The following is a 21,487-nucleotide window of genomic DNA, read 5'->3' as shown; positions in this document are numbered from 1 at the left end:
ACTTACTTGTTTTTGTACACAGAGAATACAAATTGGTTGTGACAATCGAATTTATTGCCAACCTCCTTTTGGCAGTTGTAGCAACTACCAGTTGGCAGTTGTTTCACCCGACTGATTCGGTCGACACAACCAATATCTCATATAGTGTTGGTTGGGTCTGCCGACGACATTGGTTGTTGCCACCTTCATCATTCGGTTGTGTTGCCCAACTTTGATAATACTAATGACCGAATTAAAAACCAATTTCGTCCCAGTTAAATATTATATATTATTTTTTTAAAATATATGTATATAAATAATAAATCTAAATACAAAGTAGGTGACATCGGAAGATGAAAATTGCACTAAATCAACTCATGTATCCTCTGCCATGAATTGGCGAAATCATTCTATACGGCAAGAAATCGTTACTAAAAATAAAATAAAAATTGATTAATAAATTGAATGGTATATGTTATGATCGTGTTGAAATCAACTAAATACGATAGAACATCGGACGGGCCTTACCTTAATGGTGAAAATCGGTTACTAGCAGATTGCAAATAATTGTGGACATAAATTCACAATTCGCCAAATGTGTTGGAGAGGTCCAGCCCATTTGTAAAATTGTAAAAATGTCTCAAATATACCTACACATCTAATTATAAATCATAAATGTTTTCGGGAACCTCCTCAACCTCCACGATTATTTTTGATACATGCTAGATATTAAGATTGTTGAGTTATTTTGAGTCCTCTAAAAAAAATTTATTTGCAATACAAACCATTGTTTTGAATTTTTTGCCCCGAGAATACATTTCTGATACCATTCATGCTGTACTGTGATCCCATTTATAACGAAGAGATGATAAAATTTTATGTTTTTGTTATTGTTGCCTCTATTTAAAGTTTTGAAATAAAATTCTTTATTCTTCTTCCAAAAAACAAAAAAAAAAAACAAATGACATTTTATAAATATTTTAAATGATATTCGGCTATGAATATTATATGACAATGGTGGTTACTAAATGATAGTTAAAAATTTTCCTTACGGATGGTCGTATCAACCAATACAAATCAAAATTATTCAAAGGAGGTAAATTTGGTTACTACAACCATTTATAATGTGGCACAACAGAAAATCTGTTGAAAATCTCATCAAATGGTTACAGCTATGAATAAATATTTGTAAATACAGAAAATTGGTATAAACAACTAATATTTATTTCTAAATATGGAATGTTCATAAGAACAACCGAATTCCAACCATTCTCTTCTCTGTGTGTATGTGTCCTAGCGCCAATCGCCAGTTCATTTCGTTTCCTTCTATTCCGTTATATCCCGGCACTGATATGATATGATACTCCACATATACGTCCAGTACCGTTCTATCACCCGTCTTCTATCCATCGGCTTAACACTTATTTCTCTCTGGGCGCCCATTCTACTAGGACCATCTTAATAGCGTCTTAATGTTACACGGCATCCGCCATTTCACCCATCATCTTTCCTATTAGCCTTTGGTTGTTGTTCATGTTTCATGATTCCCTCCATTATCCAAGCATCTTCAATCTCATCGCAGCCTTGGCAACTATGCCTTTGATCTGAACCTATAGAGGTCTTAGGTCCAGTATTGGAGACGATACTCTACTTGACGTGGTATTCATCGCCCCAGTTATGTCAAAACAACACGTCCGTTGATCCCGTTGTGAATTTTCTATGGTGCAATACACTTAAAAAAATGTTTGCTTGTATCCAAAAATGTTGACCTTACTTTATAGATTTTGGTATTGATTCCGAGCCAAAGATGCAGCTTCTTTAAAATGTGGCTTTAAATCTATGATCAATAAAATTAAAATTAGGATGCAAAATCCTCAAAATAAGTCTTTTGAAGAGTTTTTATGTTAAAACTAAAAATTCAATATTTCAGTTAATTTAAAAACAATTTCTTCAAATCAAAAATGTGTTTCTTTAGTTTAAGGAAAATTAGGCTTAGTTCAAGGGCAGATGACTATAACGGAGGGACGGAAATTTCCAAAATTTGTGTTCTAAATTTAATACATTTTTTTAAACAATAAATATAAATTTTCCTTTAATTTAAATTTAATCATTTTAAAGAAATGTGTCCTATGTTAATATGTATGTTATTTATAATCCGTCATCTTTGGATTCAGTCCCCATTTAGAGCCCACCGCCTTTTTACACAGTGGTCAACTCCTGTAGGGTTTGTCAGTCATCTCTTTGAAGTGGTTCTTCCAATTTCCTGTTTCCTATCTAAGGCTACTCCTATGTTCTTTATTTTATTAGACACTTGTATCATTTTGCCCAAAAAACTTGGTTCGACATATAGGGTAAGTTTACTGTACAGATATCCTAACTCAAAGGACAAGACGTCTTCATTGAAGAACAAGTATATACGGCCGTAAGTTCGGCCAGGCCGAATCTTATGTACCCTCCACCCTCCTGTCAACCACAATCGAATGACTTGCGTTGTGGTAATGCTTACCGATGGCAAGGTATCTTAAAACTTCTTAACTTCGTTTTCTAAATTGTGAGTTAGTCCATACGTGGTATATACGTGGTATTATATATAGGTGAGTTTATAAATAATTACGAATCGATATGGGCTTTTGCACGGTACGTGGATAGCCAGAATTGGGGTCGCTTATATGTGGGCTACAATTATGAGCTTGATATTGACCAATTTTTGTGTGATTGGGGATCGATTTATCTGAGGGCTATATATAACTATAGATCGATATGGACCTAGTAAGGCATGGTTGTTAACTGCCATATACTAGCACAATGTACCAAATTTCAACTGACTCGGATGAAATTTGCTCTTCCAAGAGGCCCCAAAACCAAATCTCGGGATCGGTTTATATGAGGGCTAGATATGATTATGGACTGATATGGCCCGATTTTTGCACAGTTGTTAGAGACCATAAACTTACACCATGTACCATATTTCAGCAGGATTGGATGAAATTTGCTTCTCCAAAAGGCACCAGAGGTCAAATCTGGGGATCGGTTTATATGGGGGCTATATATAATTATGGACCGATGTGGACCAATTTAGGTTATTAGAGACCATATACCAACACCATGTACCACATTTCAGGCGGATCAGATGAAATTTGCTTCTCTTGGAGGATTCGCAAGCCAAATCAGGGGGTCCGTTTATATGGGGGCTATACGTAAAAGTGGACCGATATGGCCCATTTGCAATACCATCCGACCTACATCAATAACAACTACTTGTGCCAAGTTTCAAGTCGATAGCTTGTTTCGTTCGGAAGTTAGCGTGATTTCAACAGACGGACGGACGGACATGCTTAGATCTACTCAGAATTTCACCACGACCCAGAATTCATATACTTTATGGGGTCTTAGAGCAATATTTCGATGTGTTACAAACGGAATGACAAAGTTAATATATCCCCATCCCATGGCGGAGCATATAATTAAAATTATATATCAGAGTAAAGAATCTTCTATGCTAAGCAATACTCGAATTGGTATTTGAAGGACAATAAATCCTTCTGCTCAAGACAATAGTTTTTCTGTGTAGACCTTTTTAGGCCGACAGTTTATCAAAAAATCTAAAGTCGCGTCTTTAGAAGTAGACTTTTCTCTAACTGCAGAGTCAAAAGCAAATATTTACAAAGTCATAAAATGAAAATGTAAAAATTTCGAAAATTTCCCCAATCACTAGAGTTTATTGATATTTTTAATAAGAATAGTTGTTAATATATCTTCCAATATCGGGGAAAAAAAGAAATACCCAAAAATCCTTAGAATGTAATGTTTTGCAATTGCTCCACAATAATTTTTGCATGAATTTCTCTGAATTTCTACAGATACCCTACCACCGTTTCTACAAACAACAACTCGTGAACCCAGTACCACTGAATCATCTGTGGCTCAACCTTCCTACACACTATCGCCAGCCTATGGAGATTCAGAGACAAGTCCAGTACCCTTCGAACAACGTGGGCCGGAATTGACGTTTGCCGAAACGGGTCAAGAGAAAACTTTTGTGTTTGCCGAAAATAACACATTCATCCAAATCGATGGTGATATCATACAGACATTTCAATTAAGGTAAAATTTCCGATTTACTTGCTTCACGTCATAAGGTCATTTTGATTTACATATTTCCTCTTCATAGATTATGCCGTGAAATCTCATTTCAATTTCGTACACGTTTACCCCATGGCCTGCTCGTCTATCACAATGTTAAGAATCCGGATCGCATCAATCTGAATCCATATGCATTGTATGTCATTGTGGAGAAAGGACAATTGAAAGTGGTCCATGTCTTTGGTAAACATTCGACCAGTGTGACTGTAGGCGAAGGATTGAATCGAGATGAATGGCACAGTGTGATGGTAAGTATAAATGTGTATGTTTGCTTGTGTATGAAAGGGGGCGGTCGGTAGTGCGTTAAAGGATTCCCAGCTAAAAATAAATTGGAAGAAAAGTCATGAAGAAGTTCTGTTGAGGTGATTTAAAAAATTACGCAGTTTTACCAATAAATTCACCCAGAAAAAAGTGACACCTTCTTTAAGTTAAAATGAACTCATTGCGAATAAAGATGAACTTCGTATAGCGCCAAAGTTATTTTTATTTGTTTGAACGATGTGATTTTCGTAGAAATTAGGTAGAATGCAATCCATATATTAGTTAACATTTTCCTATATTTATGTACCACTATACTACAGAATGAAAAAATTTAACTGAATTGAATTCATATATGAATTGATTTTATTGAACTTTTTTCATTCATTTGGACAAATCTTACATATTTGTGGTAAACCTTTTACTTCAAAATACTTCGTTTTTAAATACAATTTATTTATTTATATAAGCAATTTTTCTTCTATAAAATACATGTTTTATTAATATATTAAATATACTTATTTAAAATCAACAGCATCGACTGACCTTGAAATATTAGTTTATTATTCCACTATTTCCAATTTCCATATCATAACAACACGATTCCAACTAAAAAACAAGTAAAGTCGGGCGGGGCCGACTATATTATACCCTGCACCACTTTGTAGATCTAAATTTTCGATACCATACCATGACCATTTTTGTCGAAATCAGAAAAACATATATATGGGAGCTATATCTAAATCTGAACCGATTTCAATCAAATTTGGCACACATGACTATATTACTAACTGTACTCCTAGTGCAAAATTTCAACCAAATTGGGCCACAAATCTGGCTTATGGGGCCATATAAGTCCATATCGGGCGAAAAATATATATGGAAGCTATATCTAAATCTGAACCGATTTCAATCAAATTTGGCACACATGACTATATCACCAATTGTACTCCTTGTGCAAAATTTCAAGCTAATGGGGATAAAACTCTGGCTTCTGGGTCCATATAAGTGCATATCGGGCGAAAGATATATATGGGAGCTATACCTAAATCTGAATCGATTTCAACCAAATTTGGCACGCATAGCTACAATGCTAAATCTACACTCAGTGCAAAATTTCAACGAAATTGGGCCAAAACTCTGGCTTTTAGGACCATATTAGTCCATATCGGGCGAAAGATATATATGGGAGCTATATCTAAATCTGAACCGATTTCAATCAAATTTTACACACTTGACTATACGCCTAAGTGTTATGTTTGCATAAAATTTCAAGCAAATCGGTATAAAACTCTGGCTGCTGGGTCCATATTAGTGCATATCGGGCTAAAAATATATATGGGAGCTATATCTAAATCAGAACCGATTTCTTCCAAAATCAAAAGGGTTCTATTCCGACCCAGATTAGGAACATGTGCCAAATTTGAAGGCGATTGGACTTAAATTGCGACCTAGACTTTGATCACAAAAATGTGTTCACAGACAGACGGACGGACGGACAGACGGACATGGTTATATCCACTCAGGGACCCACCCTGAGCATTATTGCCAAAGACACCATGTGTCTATCTCGTCTCCTTCTGGGTGTTACAAACATATGCACTAACCTATAATACCCTGTTCCACAGTGTGGCGCAGGGTATAAAAAACAACCCACACGCAAACATATCGATTACATCGATGATAGGTATCGATTGCAGGCGGATAACAGAAATATATCAAAAATTTCCTATATTCTAACTAGTGTGTTTCCTTAAGTTTTGAAAGGATTGAATACTTCTTAGTACGAATGAACTAAAATATTTTTCTATGCCAAGTGTTATTCGTATGTATGATAAGCTTTCTATACTAAAGGAAGTCAGAATTATCATTTTATACGAAATTTTACTAAATTTGAGGAAGCTTGGGTTTAGTTCGGTTTTTGTTTATTTTTACGAATGCTTTATTATCAGTGAATAAAATTTACTTTCTCAGTAGTAAATTTTTATACCCAGCGAAGAAAACAGTGTTAGTAAAATGCCATGCCTTATTCTAGTTAATGAACTATTCCTAACTGTTTTCAGTTTAGGATTTTTTTACTGAAACAAGTAAATTTTATTAGTTCACACAAAAATGTACCTTAAAGGAAATAAAATGGCTAAACTAAATTGATTAACATTTTTTCCTTTAGTTTAGAAGGCACTTTTTTCTGGGTGTTGGAATTTTCTCAATTCTACTGTGCATAAAACACATTAAGGCCAAAAGAAATATAGAAATTTCCAACAAATATTTGAAAAGTTTATCGATCCACTTCTCGCAGAGTTAGAATTTTTCGATAAAATATTGACTAGTATTATTCAAAAAAAAAAAAAAAAAAAAACTTAACGTAAAGATACAAGTCGGAAAGGTTAAAAAAATAATTATTTTTGTAAGTTTTTTCTCATGTAAAATTCATAACTTTTCGAATTTTTATACACAATTTTGATAAAAGAACAATTTTCGATTAAAAATAGAAAATAAAATTATTTTAATAAGAGAATATTTGGAGACTTACATTTTGCAAAAGACAACATTACATTTTGCCATAAAACCCTTATTTATTACCCGATCTTACTCAAATTACGCAAATGGTAACCATCCAAATCGGTTCAGATTTTGATATAGCTCCCATATATATGTATCGAGCGATTTTCAAAAATGTACCCTAATAACTCTATTTTTTACCAAAATAGCTTTATTTATTAACTCAAATTAAGCAAAAGGTAACCTTATGTGGTATCAACCAAATCTGCTAAATATCATCCAAATCGGTTCAGATTTAGATATAGCACCCATATATATTTGTATTGCGCGATTTTCACAAATTTGGCCATAAAACCATTATTTATTACCCGATCTTATTCAAATTGAGCAAAAGGTAACCTACTGTGGTATCAATGTAATCTTCTAAATATCATCTTAATCGGTTCAGATTTTGATATAGCTCCCATATACTGAAAAAACCATGCCCGGTTCCAAAGATTTTGTCTTTACTTTAAAAATGTTGGTATTGATTCCGAGCCAAAGAAGCGGAGAATACAAGTAAGGATACTTTTGGGAGCCACCGTGGTGCAATTGTTAACATGCCCGCCTTGCATACAAAAGGTCGTGGGTTCGATACCTGCTTCGACCGAACACCAAAAAGTTTTTCAGCGGTGGATTATCCCACCTCAGTAATGCTGGTGACATTTCTGAGTGAGACATTTCAAAGCTTCTCTAAATGGTTTCACTGAAATGTGGAACGCCGTTCGGACTCGGCTATAAACAGGAGGTCCCTTGTCATTGAGTTTAACATGGAATCGGGCAGCACTCAGTGATAAGAGAGAAGTTCACCAATGTGGTATCACAATGGACTGAATAGTCTAAGTGAGCCTGATACACGCAAAAAAAATAATTATTTCCTCCCAAACGAAATTTTAGACAAACAAAGTTCGTTTCTCATTTGCTTTTCGCTGTAAGGAAGTGTATGTGGAATTACAGTATATACTTTTTGTGATAAAAGTTTATTCTTTTCCAGGATGTAAAAACAAATTCATAAAGACAAACTCAAAAAAAAAAAACAAGTGTATACGGCCGTAAGTTCGGCCAGGCCGAATCTTATGTACCCTCCACCATGGATTGTGTAGAAACTTCTGCGAAAGACTGTCATCTACAATCGAATTACTTGCGTTGTACCACAACTTACCGATGGTAAGGTATCTTAAAACTTCTTAACATCGTTTTCTAAATTGTGAGTTAGCCCATAAATGGTATATATTAGACAAAAAAGTTATGTCTAGGTAAGTCTACAAATAATTACGAATCGATATGGACTTCTGCACGGTACGTGGAGACCCAGAATTGAAATATGGGGGTCGCTTATATGGGGGCTACATTTATGAACTTGATATGAACCAATATTATAACTATATGGACCTAGTTAGCCTTGGTTGTTAACGGCCATATACTAGCACAATGTACCAAATTTCAATTGACTCGGATGAAATTTGCTCCTTCAAGTGGCTCCAAAACCAAATCTCGGGATCGGTTTATATGGGGGCTATATATGATTATGGACTGATATGGACCACTTTTGGTCCATATCAGTCCATATGTCTAGGTAAGTCTACAAATAATTACGAATCGATATGGACTTCTGCACGGTACGTGGAGACCCAGAATTGAAATATGGGGGTCGCTTATATGGGGGCTACATCTATGAACTTGATATGAACCAATATTATAACTATATGGACCTAGTTAGCCTTGGTTGTTAACGGCCATATACTAGCACAATGTACCAAATTTCAATTGACTCGGATGAAATTTGCTCCTTCAAGTGGCTCCAAAACCAAATCTCGGGATCGGTTTATATGGGGGCTATATATGATTATGGACTGATATGGACCACTTTTGGCATGGTTGTTAAATATAATATACTACCACCACGTACCAAATTTCAACCAGATCGGATGAATTTTGCTTTTCCAAAAGCCACCGGAGGACAAATCTGGGGATCGGTTTATATGGAGGCTATATATAACTATGGACTGATAAGACCCAATTCCTGCATGGTTGTTGGATACCATATACTAACATCACGTACCAAATTTCAACCGAATCGGTTGGATTTTGCTCTTCCTAGGGGCTCCGGAGGTCAAATCTGGGTCCGGGTTTATATGGGGGCTATATATAATTATGGACCGATTTCGACCAATATTTGCATTGGTGTTTGATGCCATATATTAACACCATGTACCAAATTTCAACTGAATCAGATGAATTTTGGTCTTCCAAGAGACTCCGGAGGTCAAATCTGGTGATCGGTTTATATGGGGGCTATATATAGTTATTGACCAATGTGGACCAAGTTTTGCATGGTCATTAGAGACCATATACTAACACCATGTACCAAATTTCAGCCGGATGGGATGAAATTTGCTTCTCCTAGAGGCTCCGCAAGCCAAATCGGGGGGTCGGTTTATATGGGGGCTATATATAAATTTTGACCGATGTGGATCAACTTTTGCATAGTTGCTAGAGACCATGTACTTACACCATGTACAAAATTTCAGCCGGATCGTATGAAATTTGTTTCTCTTTGAGGCTCCACAAGCCAACTCGGGGGATCGGTTTATATGGGGGCCATATATAATTATGGAACGATATGGACCAATTTTTGCATGGTTGTTAGAGACCATATACTAACACCATGTACCAAATTTCAGCCGGATCGGATGGAATTTGCTTCTCTTAGAGGCTCCACAAGCCAAATCGGGGGATCGGTTTATATGGGGGCTATATATAATTATGGACAGATGTGAACCAATTTTTGCATGGTTGTTAGGGGCCATATACTAACACCATGTACCAAATTTCAGCCGGATCGGATGAAATTTGCTTCTCTTAGAGGCTCCACAAGCCAAATCGGTGGATCGGTTTATATGGGGGCTATATATATTATGGACCGATGTGAACCAATTTTTGCGTGGTTGTTAGAGACCATGTATTTACACCATGTACCAAATTTCAGACGGATCGGATGAAATTTGCTTCTCTTAGAGGCCTCGCAAGTCAAATTTGGGGGTCCCTTTATATGGGGGCTATACGTAAAAGTGGACCGATATGGCTCATTTGCAATACCATCCGACCTACATCAATAACAACTACTTGTGCCAAGTTTCAAGTCGATAGCTTGTTTCGTTCGGAAGTTAGCGTGATTTCAACAGACGGACGGACGGACATGCTCAGATCGACTCAGAATTTCACCACGACCCAGAATATATATAGTTTATGGGGTCTTAGGGCAATATTTCGATGTGTTACAAACGGAATGACAAAGTTAATATACCCCCATCCTATGGTGGAGGGTAAAAAAAACATTGTTTTCTTGCTAATTGCATTTTCCCTCACATCTTTCTCACATCCACGAGGTTTTTTAGTTCTTAACACCTTTACCTGTAATACCAACAATGTAGAAGAAATTATACGATTTTATACATTTTTAAAATTTGTTTACCTTTCGCCTGGACGGAGAATCGAACCGCAGACCATGCACTTTGTAAGCCAACACACTAACCACTGAGCTATGTACCTGTTATGATCATCAATAGATAAATATCCATATAAGTTATATTTATATAGCATAGCTTGCGGCGCCCACGAACCGAATAAACAAAGTTTATTTAACAGAAACACACATTTAGTTTGGCACCGTGGAGCAGAGGTTGCTACGTCCGACTTGCATGCCAAGAGTCGTGGGTTCGATCCCTGCTTCGACCAAAGTTTTTTTTTGTCTTTTGTTTTTTACATATATTCCAGATATGTTCGGAAGATTTCGAAAAAAATTTCAACATTACATTGTAGTATATTAAATTTTGAACTGTAAAATGTGTTTTATTAAAGACCTAAAGTCAGAAAAGAACAGTGTTTGATATAAACGAAATGGACTGTGTTGTTGTTTCAAAAATAACTTTTTTTTATTGAAAAAATAAAAATTTTGTAACAAACGAATTTTTTTGGTGATAAAAGTTTAAAATTTTCGAAGCAATTCAAAAAACTCTAACAAAAGAAAAACGTTTTTGGTACACGTTTATTTTCCAAATTCAGACTCGACTTCCGGTAGAATTTATATTATGTTTCAAGTAAAAAAGTTTTTAAAATTTCACAATTTCATTAATTTTAAAGAATTTTTCTTAATTATTAAAGTCAAGTTGACCTTAGCCCAAACATTTGTTTTTTCATGTTATGATACCCATTTTTAAGTGAAATCACTTTTATCGGCATTTGGACAAGGAAAAAGATATTTATATTAGAGAAATGAGGCTTCTATGCTAAGCAAAATTTGCATTCGTATTTTAAAGACATGAAATCTTTGACCTCACGACAATATTTTTTTCAGTGTATATATGCATCGCCCGATTTTCAAAAATGTTGAAAGAAATAATCTATAAATTAACTGAGATAGTAAAACATTGAATTAACGATTATATTTAAATGTGTTTTATTTAAATTTCATATCAGAGAGCTCTTAGAAAAACACCCTTTATAAAAGTATGGACATTACCCAATAATTTACTTGCTTTAAGCAAAAAGTGCTTGGAAGTATATGTTACAGAAATGATTCATTCACTTTTACTTCTGAATTCCTTGGCTGAAAATTCCATGGGAAAGTGCATTAATTTTTCTAATAAAATCGTAATATATGATTTCCATTTGTACCATGTATGTTAAATTATCAGTCCGAATCGTCGACTTTAAGTCGTAGATTTTGTTTCCTTTTGTAATGCTCTTATTTCACAAGTGGAGTTCAATAATACCATAGCCTTTCATCAGATAACAAACTATACCTTTTAACCCACGAGATCCAATCAATCGCATTGATTGTATTCAATACCCTGATAGGAATGGAGTTTTATGGTAACAAACCATTTGCAATTACTAGCTGCCTTGTGGTCCCATATGCAGTGTTGCCACAATTAATTTTTATTTTGGACCAACATTTTTCCAAAATTGGACCAACATTCGTACCAGCGGACCATTTTTCCAAATTAAATTAATATCATTTAATAGTTAAAATTTTTCCAAAATTTTACTTCGATACAAAATTTTGTCAACTTTTTATTTCTAATCAAAATTTTTATATCTATTTATTTCTATAGAAAAATTTGTCAAAATTTTACTTCTGTTGAAATTGTAATCAAAACTTTATTTCTATTTTGTCAAAATTTTATTTCTATAGAAAATTTTGTCAAAATTTTATTTCTTTAGAAAATTTTGTCAAAATGTTATTTCTATAGAAAACAAGTAAGGAAAGTCTAAAGTCGGGCGGGGCCGACTATATTATACCTTGCACCACTTTGTAGATCTAAATTTTCGATACCATATCACATCCGTCAAATGTGTTGGGGGCTATATATAAAGGTTTGTCCCAAATACATACATTTAAATATCACTCGATCTGGACAGAATTTGATAGACTTCTACAAAATCTATAGACTAAAAATTTAAGTCGGCTAATGCACTAGGTTGGAACACAATGTTAGTAAAAAAATTATTATACCCTGTACCACAGTAGTGGTGAAGGGTATAAATATGGGAAACATTAAATCTGAAGCAATTTTAAGGAAACTTCGCAAAAGTTTATTTATGATTTATCGTTCGATATATATGTATTAGAAGTTTAGGAAAATTAGAGTCTTTTTTACAACTTTTCGACTAAGCAGTGGCGATTTTACAAGGAAAATTATGGTATTTTGACCATTTTTGTCGAAATCAGAAAAACATATATATGGGAGCTATATCTAAGTCTGAACCGATTTCAACCAAATTTGGCACGCATAGCTACAATGCTAATACTACTCCCTGTGCAAAATTTCAACTAAATCGGAGTTAAAAATTGGCCTCTGTGGTCATATAAGTGTAAATCGAGCGAAAGCTATATATGGGAGCTATATCTAAATCGGAACCGATTTCAACCAAATTTGGCACGCATAGCTACAATCCTAATTCTACTCCCTGTGCAAAATTTCAACTAAATCGGAGTTAAAAATTGGCCTCTGTGGTCATATAAGTGTAAATCGAGCGAAAGCTATATATGGGAGCTATATCTAAATCTGAACCGATTTCAACCAAATTTGGCACGCATAGCTACAATGCTAATTCTACTCCCTGTGCAAAATTTCAACCAAATTTGGGTAAAACTCTGGCTTCTGGGACCGTATTAGTCCATATCGGTCGATAGATATATATGGGAGCTATATCTAAATCTGAACCGATTTCAATAAAATTTGGCACACTTGACTATAGTACTAATTGTTCTTCTTGTGCAAAATTTTAAGCAAATTAGGGTAAAACTCTGGCTTCTGGTGTCATATAAGTCCATATCGGGCGAAATATATATATGGGAGCTATATCTAAATCTGAACTGATTTCTTCCAAAATCAATACGGTTCTATTCTGAGCCAAAACACATACTTGTGCCTAATTTGAAGTCGATTGGGCGAAAACTGCGACCTAGACTTTGATTAGAAAAATGTGTTCACGGACAGACGGACATGACAATATCGACTCAGAAGCCCCCCCAGAGCATTTTTCCAAAGACACCATGTGTCTAGCTCGTCTCCTTCTGGGTGTTGCAAAGATATGCACTAACTTTTAATACCCTGTTCCACAGTGTGGCGCAGAGTAAAATTATGTCAAAATTTTATTTCTCTAGAAAATTATGTCAAAGTTTTATTTCTGTCAACATTTTATTTTCATAGAAAATGTTGTTAAAATTTTATTCCTATAGAAAATTTTGTCAACATTTTATTTCTACATAAAATTTTTACAAACTTTTCTTCCTGTACAAAATTTTTGCATAATTTTGTATCTATACAAATTTTTTTAATTTTTTTTTTTTTTTGTACAAAATTTTGGCAAAATTTTATTTCTAAAGAAAATTTTGTTAAAAATTTATTTTGTACAGAAATTTTTGTCCAAAATTTATTTCTGCAGAAAACTTTATCAAAATTTTATTTCTATAAAAAATGTTTAAAAAATTAGCGATTTGACGAAAACGGACTAAAATCAACTAAATTCCATTTGGTGCGACCATCGGAACAAATTTAAAAATTAATAATTTTTTGGACTAATTTTGGTCCGATCGAACGAAAATGGCAACCCTGCCCCTATTTCTCTCTCTCTCTCTCTCTCTCTCTCTAGTACCTTAAGAGCTCGACCTCAAAGATGTTGAAGATATCTAACAATATCACAAAAATGCAGCATTGTTGTAAGGAATGGTTTTCAGGGAGAATTGATTCGATGTGTGATATTCTATGAAAAGCTAGTGTATTGGTTGTGTCACTATAAAAGGACACAAAGACTTTTTTTGGAAGACTGTTGAACATTTCTTTATTGTTGAAAAGGACGACAGAGTTGTAGGATTTTTTATAGATATTTTCGCCAAATCAGGATGAGTTAATTCAAGTTCATGAAAATAACTATATCGTGTTATAGGTCTAAGCGAAATCCTAACTAAGGTTTCAAAAAAAAAACTTTATAATTATTGCAATATTAAAAAAAATGTAACAAATATTAAATTAGGACAAACAAGAAAAATTGTAAACACAAATATCAAGTTCTTTACCCGTTTTCCAAACATTTTATTATCAGCGTACTTTACACCACATAGGCTGTAACTCATTCGTTTCATATATGTCTGTTCGTACAAAGTATGGAATTTTATTTCTATATTCTTATTGTTCTATTTTGCAGGTACGCATCGATGTCCATGGGGCAAGATTAATTGCAAGAGTTGACAATAATCAGGAAGAAGTGTATCTCAAAGGTCTAAATCATGATACCAACTATGGTGTATCCACAAATCTGCCATCCGTTGTGCTAGTGGGAGGTAAGTATGCAAAGGCGTCTCTGCATGATGATTATGGCAATGGAATAGAAAAAAGACTCATATGATACGGACGATATTTTGGAAAATTGATTTGAATTCGAATGGAACTTATGCACAGCGTGAGTACACAGCAAAACAAATATCGCGAATATTTTCTTTTCTTCACTGAGAAAATATTGTTGTGAGGCCAAAAATTTTGCATCCTTAAAATACGAGTGCAAATTTTGCTTAGAATAGATGATGCATTTCTCTGACATAAGGTTTTTTTCCTTGTCCGAAAGTCGATAAAGACAAAATCTTTGGAACCGGGCATGCTTTTTTTGCATTGTTGGAATCAATTTCAAAGTTCAAAGTCTTTATACCCTCCACCATAGGATGAAGGGTATATTAACTTTGTCATTCCGTTTGTAACACATCGAAATATTGCTCTAAGACCCCATAAAGTATATATATCCTGGGTCGTGGTAAAATTCTGAGTCGATCTAACATAAGCATGTCCGTCCGTCTGTTGAAATCACGCTAACTTCCGAACGAAACAAGCTATCGACTTGAAACTTGGCACAAGCAGTTGCTATTGATGTAGGTCGGATGGTATTGCCAATGGGCCATATCGATTCACTTTTACGTATAGCCCCCATATAAACGGACCCCCAGATTTGGCTTGCGGAGCCTCTAAGAGAAGCATATTTCATCCGATCTGGCTGAAATTTGGTACATGGTGTTGGTATATGGTCTCTAACAAACATGCAAAAATTGGTCCATATCAGTCCATAATTATATATAGCCCCCATATAAACCGATCCCCAGATTTGACCTCCGGAGCTTCTTGGAGGAGCAAAATTCATCCGATAAGGTTGAAATTTGGTACGTGGTGTTAGTATATGGCCTTTAACAACCATGCAAAAATTGGTCCATATCGGTCCATAATTATATATAGCCCCCATATAAACCGATCCCCAGATTTGACCTCCGGAGCTTCTTGGAGGAGCACAATTCATCCGATAGGGTTGAAATTTGGTACGTGGTGTTAGTATATGGCCTTTAACAACCATGCAAAAATTGGTCCATATCGGTCCATAATTATATACAGCCCCATATAAACCGATCCCCAGATTTTACCTCCGGAACATCTTGGAGGAGCAAAATTAATCCGATACGGTTGAAATTTGGTACGTGGTGTTAGTATATGGTCTTTAATAACCATGCAAAAATTGGTCCATATCGGTCCATAATTATATACAGCCCCCATATAAACCGATCCCCAGATTTGACCTCCGGAGTCTCTTGGACCTCCGGTTGAAATTTGGTACGTAGTGTTTGTATATGGTATCTATAATTATATATAGCCCCCATTCAAATTTATCCCCAGATTTGACCTCAGGAACATTTTGGAGCAGCAAAATTCATCCGATTTGGTTGAAATTTGGTACGTGGTGTTAGTATATGGCTGCTAACAGTCATGCAAAAATTGGTCCATATATATAGCCGATCGCCAATCACACAAAAATTGGTCCATATCGGCAAAAATAATATACCAACATTTAATTTCTACAGAAAATGTTGACAAAATTTTATTTCTATAGAAAATTTTGTCAAAATTTTTTTCTATGGAAAATTTTGTCAAAATTTTATTTCTATAGAAAATTTTGTCAAAATTTTTTTTTCTATAGAAAATTTTGTCAAAATTTTATTTCTATAGAAAATTTTGTCAAAATTTTTTTTTCTATAGAAAATTTTGTCAAAATTTTATTTCTATAGAAAATTTTGTCAAACTGAATTATATACGTATTTAGTCGACCTTTTTTATACCCTTCACCACTACTGTGGTACAGGGTATAATAAGTTTGTGCATTTGTATGTAACGCCAAGAAGGAAACGTCTGAAACCCATCGTTTAGTATACCGATCGTCTTAGAATTAAATTCTGAGTCGATTTAGCGATGTCCGTCTGTCTGTCTGTCCGTCTGTCTGTCTGTCTGTTGATGTATTTTTGTGTGCAAAGTACAGCTCGCAGTTTTAGTCCGATTGTCCTAAAATTTGGTATAGGGTCCGGTTTCGGCTCAAAGACGATCCCTATTGATTTTGGAAAAAATCGGTTCAGATTTAGATATAGCTGCCATATATATTTTTCACCGATCTGGTCATAATTGGCGTGTATATCAACCGATCTTCCTCAAATTCCGTACATCCGAATATTTTATGAGTCTCGAAAAACTTGCAAAATATCAGCCAAATCGGTTCAGATTTAGATATAGCTCACATATATAGCTTTCGCCCGATTTACACTCATTTGCCCACAGAGGCCAATTTTTTGCTCCGATTTAGTTGAAATTTTGCACAGGGAGTAGAATTAGCATTCGGCATCGGTTCAGATTTAGATATAGCTCCCATATATAGCTTTCGCCCGATTTGATTTAGTTGAAATTTTGCACAGGGAGTAGAATTAGCATTGTAGCTATGCGTGCCAAATTTGGTTGAAATCGGTTCAGATTTAGATATAGCTCCCATATATATGTTTTTCTGATTTCGACAAAAATGGTCAAAATACCAACATTTTCCTTGTAAAATCGCCACTGCTTAGTCGAAAGGTTGTAAAAATGACTCTAATTTTCCTAAACTTCTAATGCATATATATCGAGCGATAAATCATAAATAAACTTTTGCGAAGTTTTCTTAAAATTGCTCCAGATTTAAATGTTTCCCATATTTTTTTACTAACATTGTGTTCCACTCTAGTGCATTAGCCGACTTAAATTTTGAGTCTATAGATTTTGTAGAAGCCTATCAAATTCTTTCCAGATCGAGTGATATTTAAATGTATGTATTTGGGACAAACCTTTATATATAGCCCCAACACATTCTACAAAGTGGTGCAGGGTATAATATAGTCGGCCCCGCCCGACTTTAGACTTTCCTTACTTGTTTTTTGTTTAATATATACACCGTATGGACTAATTTAGAATACGGCATTAAGAAGTTTGAAGATACCTTGTCATCGGCAAGTGTTACCACAACGCAAGTAATTCGATTGTGGATGACAGGCTTTCGTAGAAGTTTCTACGCAATCCATGGTGGAGGGTACATTTGATTCGGCCTGGCCGAACTTACGGCCTTATATACTTGTTTTAGTGTAGTTTTATTGTAAAACATCCATTGCCTAAATTGCCAACAATCACAAAGGATGTGTGTCTTATTGTTTCTTCTTCATGGCAAAATTTTTAATTTGTTTTTCTCTGCAGGTCTATCATCGGAGGAGAAGCTACATGGTGTCAAGTATATTATTGAATCCTTTGTTGGTTGCATACGTAATGTCACTTTGAGTTCGGGTAAAGCTGCATCCGACCTTCTTCCCATATCACCATTGGTGGCTACGAAACATGAGAATGTCAACGAAGGCTGTGCTGATAAATGTCATTCCCGGCATAATTTGTGTTTTGTGGGTTCGCGTTGCATCAATCATTACTATGACATATCCTGCGATTGCTTCGGTTCACATTATGAAGGAGAACATTGCGATATATACAGTAAGTAGTGGGTTACCTTATAAGCGATATACACTTTAAAAAAATATTGACTTAATATTATTGGTAAATCTGAACCGAATTTAATCAAATTTAGAACACTTGCACTGCCAAAAATTTTATCGTGAAAAGAATACGAAATTTGCTTAGCATAGACGATGTACTATTATGATGTTAAGTTTTTTCCTTGGCCAAAATTCGATAAACATTTCAATGAAGTCGCTTTGTCCTTAGGTTAGGTTAGGTTAGGTGGCAGCCCGATGTATCAGGCTCACTTAGACTATTCATTCCATTGTGATACCACATTGGTGAACTTCTCTCTTATCACTGAGTGCTGCCCGATTCCATGTTAAGCTCAATAACAAGGGACCTCCATTTTATAGCCGAGTCCGAACGGCGTTCCACATTGTTTTTTATACCCTCCATCATAGGATGGGGGTATATTAACTTTGTCATTCCGTTTGTAACACATCGAAATATTGCTCTAAGACCCCATAAAGTATATATATTCTGGGTCGCGGTGAAATTTTGAGTCGATCTAAGCATGTCCGTCCGTCCGTCCGTCTGTTGAAATCACGCTAACTTCCGAACGAAACAAGTTATCGACTTGAAACTTGGCACAAGTAGTTGTTATCGATGTAGGTCGGATGGTATTGAAAATGGGCCATATCGGTCCACTTTTACGTATAGCCCCCATATAAAGGGACCCTCAGATTTGGCTTGTGGAGCCTCTAACAGAAGCACATTTGATCCGATCCGGCTGAAATTTGGTACGTGGTGTTGGTATATGGTCTCTAACAACCATGCAAAAATTGGTCCACATCGGTCCATAATTATATATAGCCCCCATATAAACCGATACCCAGATTTGGCTTGCGGAGCCTAAAACAGATGCTAATTTCATCCGATCCGGCTGAAATTTGGTACATGGTGTTGGTATATGGTCTCTAACAACCATGTTAAAATTGGTCCACATCGGTCCATAATTATATATAGCCCCCATATAAACCGATCCCCAGATTTGGCTTGCGGAGCCTAAAACAGAAGCTAATTTCATCCGATCCGGCTGAAATTTGGTACATGGTGTTGGTATATGGTCTCTAACAACCATGTAAAAATTGGTCCACATCGGTCCATAATTATATATAGCCCCCATATAAACCGATCCCCAGATTTGGCTTGCGGAGCCTAAAACAGAAGCTAATTTCATCCGATCCGGCTGAAATTTGGTACATGGTGTTGGTATATGGTCTCTAACAACCATGTAAAAATTGGTCCACATCGGTCCATAATTATATATAGCCCCCATATAAACCGATCCCCAGATTTGGTTTGCGGAGACTCATAGAGAAGAAAATTTCATCCGATCGGGCTGAAATTTGGTACATGGTGTTGGTATATGGTCTCTAACAACCATGTAAAAATTGGTCCACATCGGTCCATAATTATATATAGCCCCCATATAAACCGATCCCCAGATTTGGCTTGCGGAGCCTAAAACAGAAGCTAATTTCATCCGATCCGGCTGAAATTTGGTACATGGTGTTGGTATATGGTCTCTAACAACCATGTAAAAATTGGTCCACATCGGTCCATAATTATATATAGCCCCCATATAAACCGATCCCCAGATTTGGCTTGCGGAGCCTAAAACAGAAGCTAATTTCATCCGATCCGGCTGAAATTTGGTACATGGTGTTGGTATATGGTCTCTAACAACCATGTAAAAATTGGTCCACATCGGTCCATAATTATATATAGCCCCCATATAAACCGATCCCCAGATTTGGCTTGCGGAGCCTAAAACAGAAGCTAATTTCATCCGATCGGGCTGAAATTTGGTACGTGATGTTGGTATATGGTCTCTAACAACCATGCAAAAATTGGTCCACATCGGTCCATAATTATATATAGCCCCCATATAAACCGATCCCCAGATTTGGCTTGCGGAGCCTAAAACAGAAGCTAATTTCATCCGATCCGGCTGAAATTTGGTACATGGTGTTGGTATATGGTCTCTAACAACCATGTAAAAATTGGTCCACATCGGTCCATAATTATATATAGCCCCCATATAAACCGATCCCCAGATTTGGCTTGCGGAGCCTAAAACAGAAGCTAATTTCATCCGATCGGGCTGAAATTTGGTACGTGATGTTGGTATATGGTCTCTAACAACCATGCAAAAATTGGTCCACATCGGTCCATAATTATATATAGCCCCCATATAAACCGATCCCCAATTTTGGCTTGCGGAGCCTAAAACAGAAGCTAATTTCATCCGATCCGGCTGAAATTTGGTACATGGTGTTGGTATATGGTCTCTAACAACCATGTAGAAATTGGTCCACATCGGTTCATAATTATATATAGCCCCCATATAAACCGATCCCCAGACATGCATGGAACGTCGTGTTAGTATATGGTCGCTAACAACCATACCAAAATTGGTCCAATCACTCAAAAATTGGTCCATATCGGTTCAAAATCATGGTTGCCACTAGAGCCAAAAATAATCTACCAAAATTTTATTTCTATAGAAAATTTTGTCAAAATTTTATTTCTATAGATAATTTTGCCAAATTTTATTTCTATAGAAAATTTTGTTCAAATTTTATTCGGTTCATAATCATGGTTGCCATTCGAGCCACAAAGAATCTACAAAGATTTTATTTCTATAGAAAATTTTGTCAAAAGTTTATTTCTATAGAAAATTTTGTTAAAATTTTATTTTTGTAGAAATTTTTGTCAAAATTTTCTTTCTATAGAATATTTTGTCAAAATTTTTATTTCTATAGAAAATTTTGTGAAAATTTTATTTCTATAGAAAATTTTGTTAAAATTTTATTTCTGTAGAAAATTTTGTCAAAATTTTATGTCTACTTTGTCAAACTGAATTATATACGTATTGGATCGATCTTTTTTGATTTAATATATATCACGTATGGACTTACATACAATTTAGGAGATGTTGCTAGGAGGTTTTAAGATACTTTGCCATCGGCAAGCGTTACCGCAACTTAAGTAATTCGATTGTGGATGGCAGTGTTTAGAAGAAGTTTCTACGCAATCCATGATGGAGGGTACATAAGCTTCGGCCTGGCCGAACTTACGGCCGTATATACTTGTTTTTTTTTTTTTTTTTGAATTAAGAAAATATTTTTTACTTTGAAGTATCCGTTATAATTTGGATTTTT

The 21,487-nt window shown here is 35.3% G+C and overlaps 1 protein-coding gene and 1 long non-coding RNA gene across 10 annotated transcripts in view; one reads left to right on the top strand and one right to left on the bottom strand.

Annotated features, from left to right (window-relative positions):
* axo (axotactin) overlaps positions 1-21,487 on the top strand; it is a 396,767-nt gene that overhangs the window by 103,568 nt on the left and 271,712 nt on the right. For all 9 annotated transcript variants that reach the window (XM_075304128.1, XM_075304125.1, XM_075304124.1 and 6 more), the window contains 4 exons: positions 3,840-4,083; positions 4,151-4,370; positions 14,635-14,770; positions 18,009-18,293. In XM_075304128.1, the coding sequence (XP_075160243.1) occupies positions 3,840-4,083; positions 4,151-4,370; positions 14,635-14,770; positions 18,009-18,293 (885 nt within the window). The remainder of the gene's footprint in view (positions 1-3,839; positions 4,084-4,150; positions 4,371-14,634; positions 14,771-18,008; positions 18,294-21,487) is intronic.
* On the bottom strand, positions 250-930 carry LOC142233273 (uncharacterized). Its single transcript, XR_012721374.1, has 3 exons — positions 765-930; positions 508-701; positions 250-410 (listed from the first exon to the last, which is right to left on the bottom strand). It is a non-coding gene; the product is annotated as an uncharacterized LOC142233273 (long non-coding RNA).

This window comes from Haematobia irritans, chromosome 4 (genome assembly GCF_050003625.1).
Source record: "Haematobia irritans isolate KBUSLIRL chromosome 4, ASM5000362v1, whole genome shotgun sequence".
In the NCBI taxonomy this organism is placed as follows: domain Eukaryota; kingdom Metazoa; phylum Arthropoda; class Insecta; order Diptera; family Muscidae; genus Haematobia; species Haematobia irritans.
The sequence above is the reverse complement of the archived record's forward strand: the minus strand, read 5'-3'. Positions and strand labels throughout refer to the sequence as shown.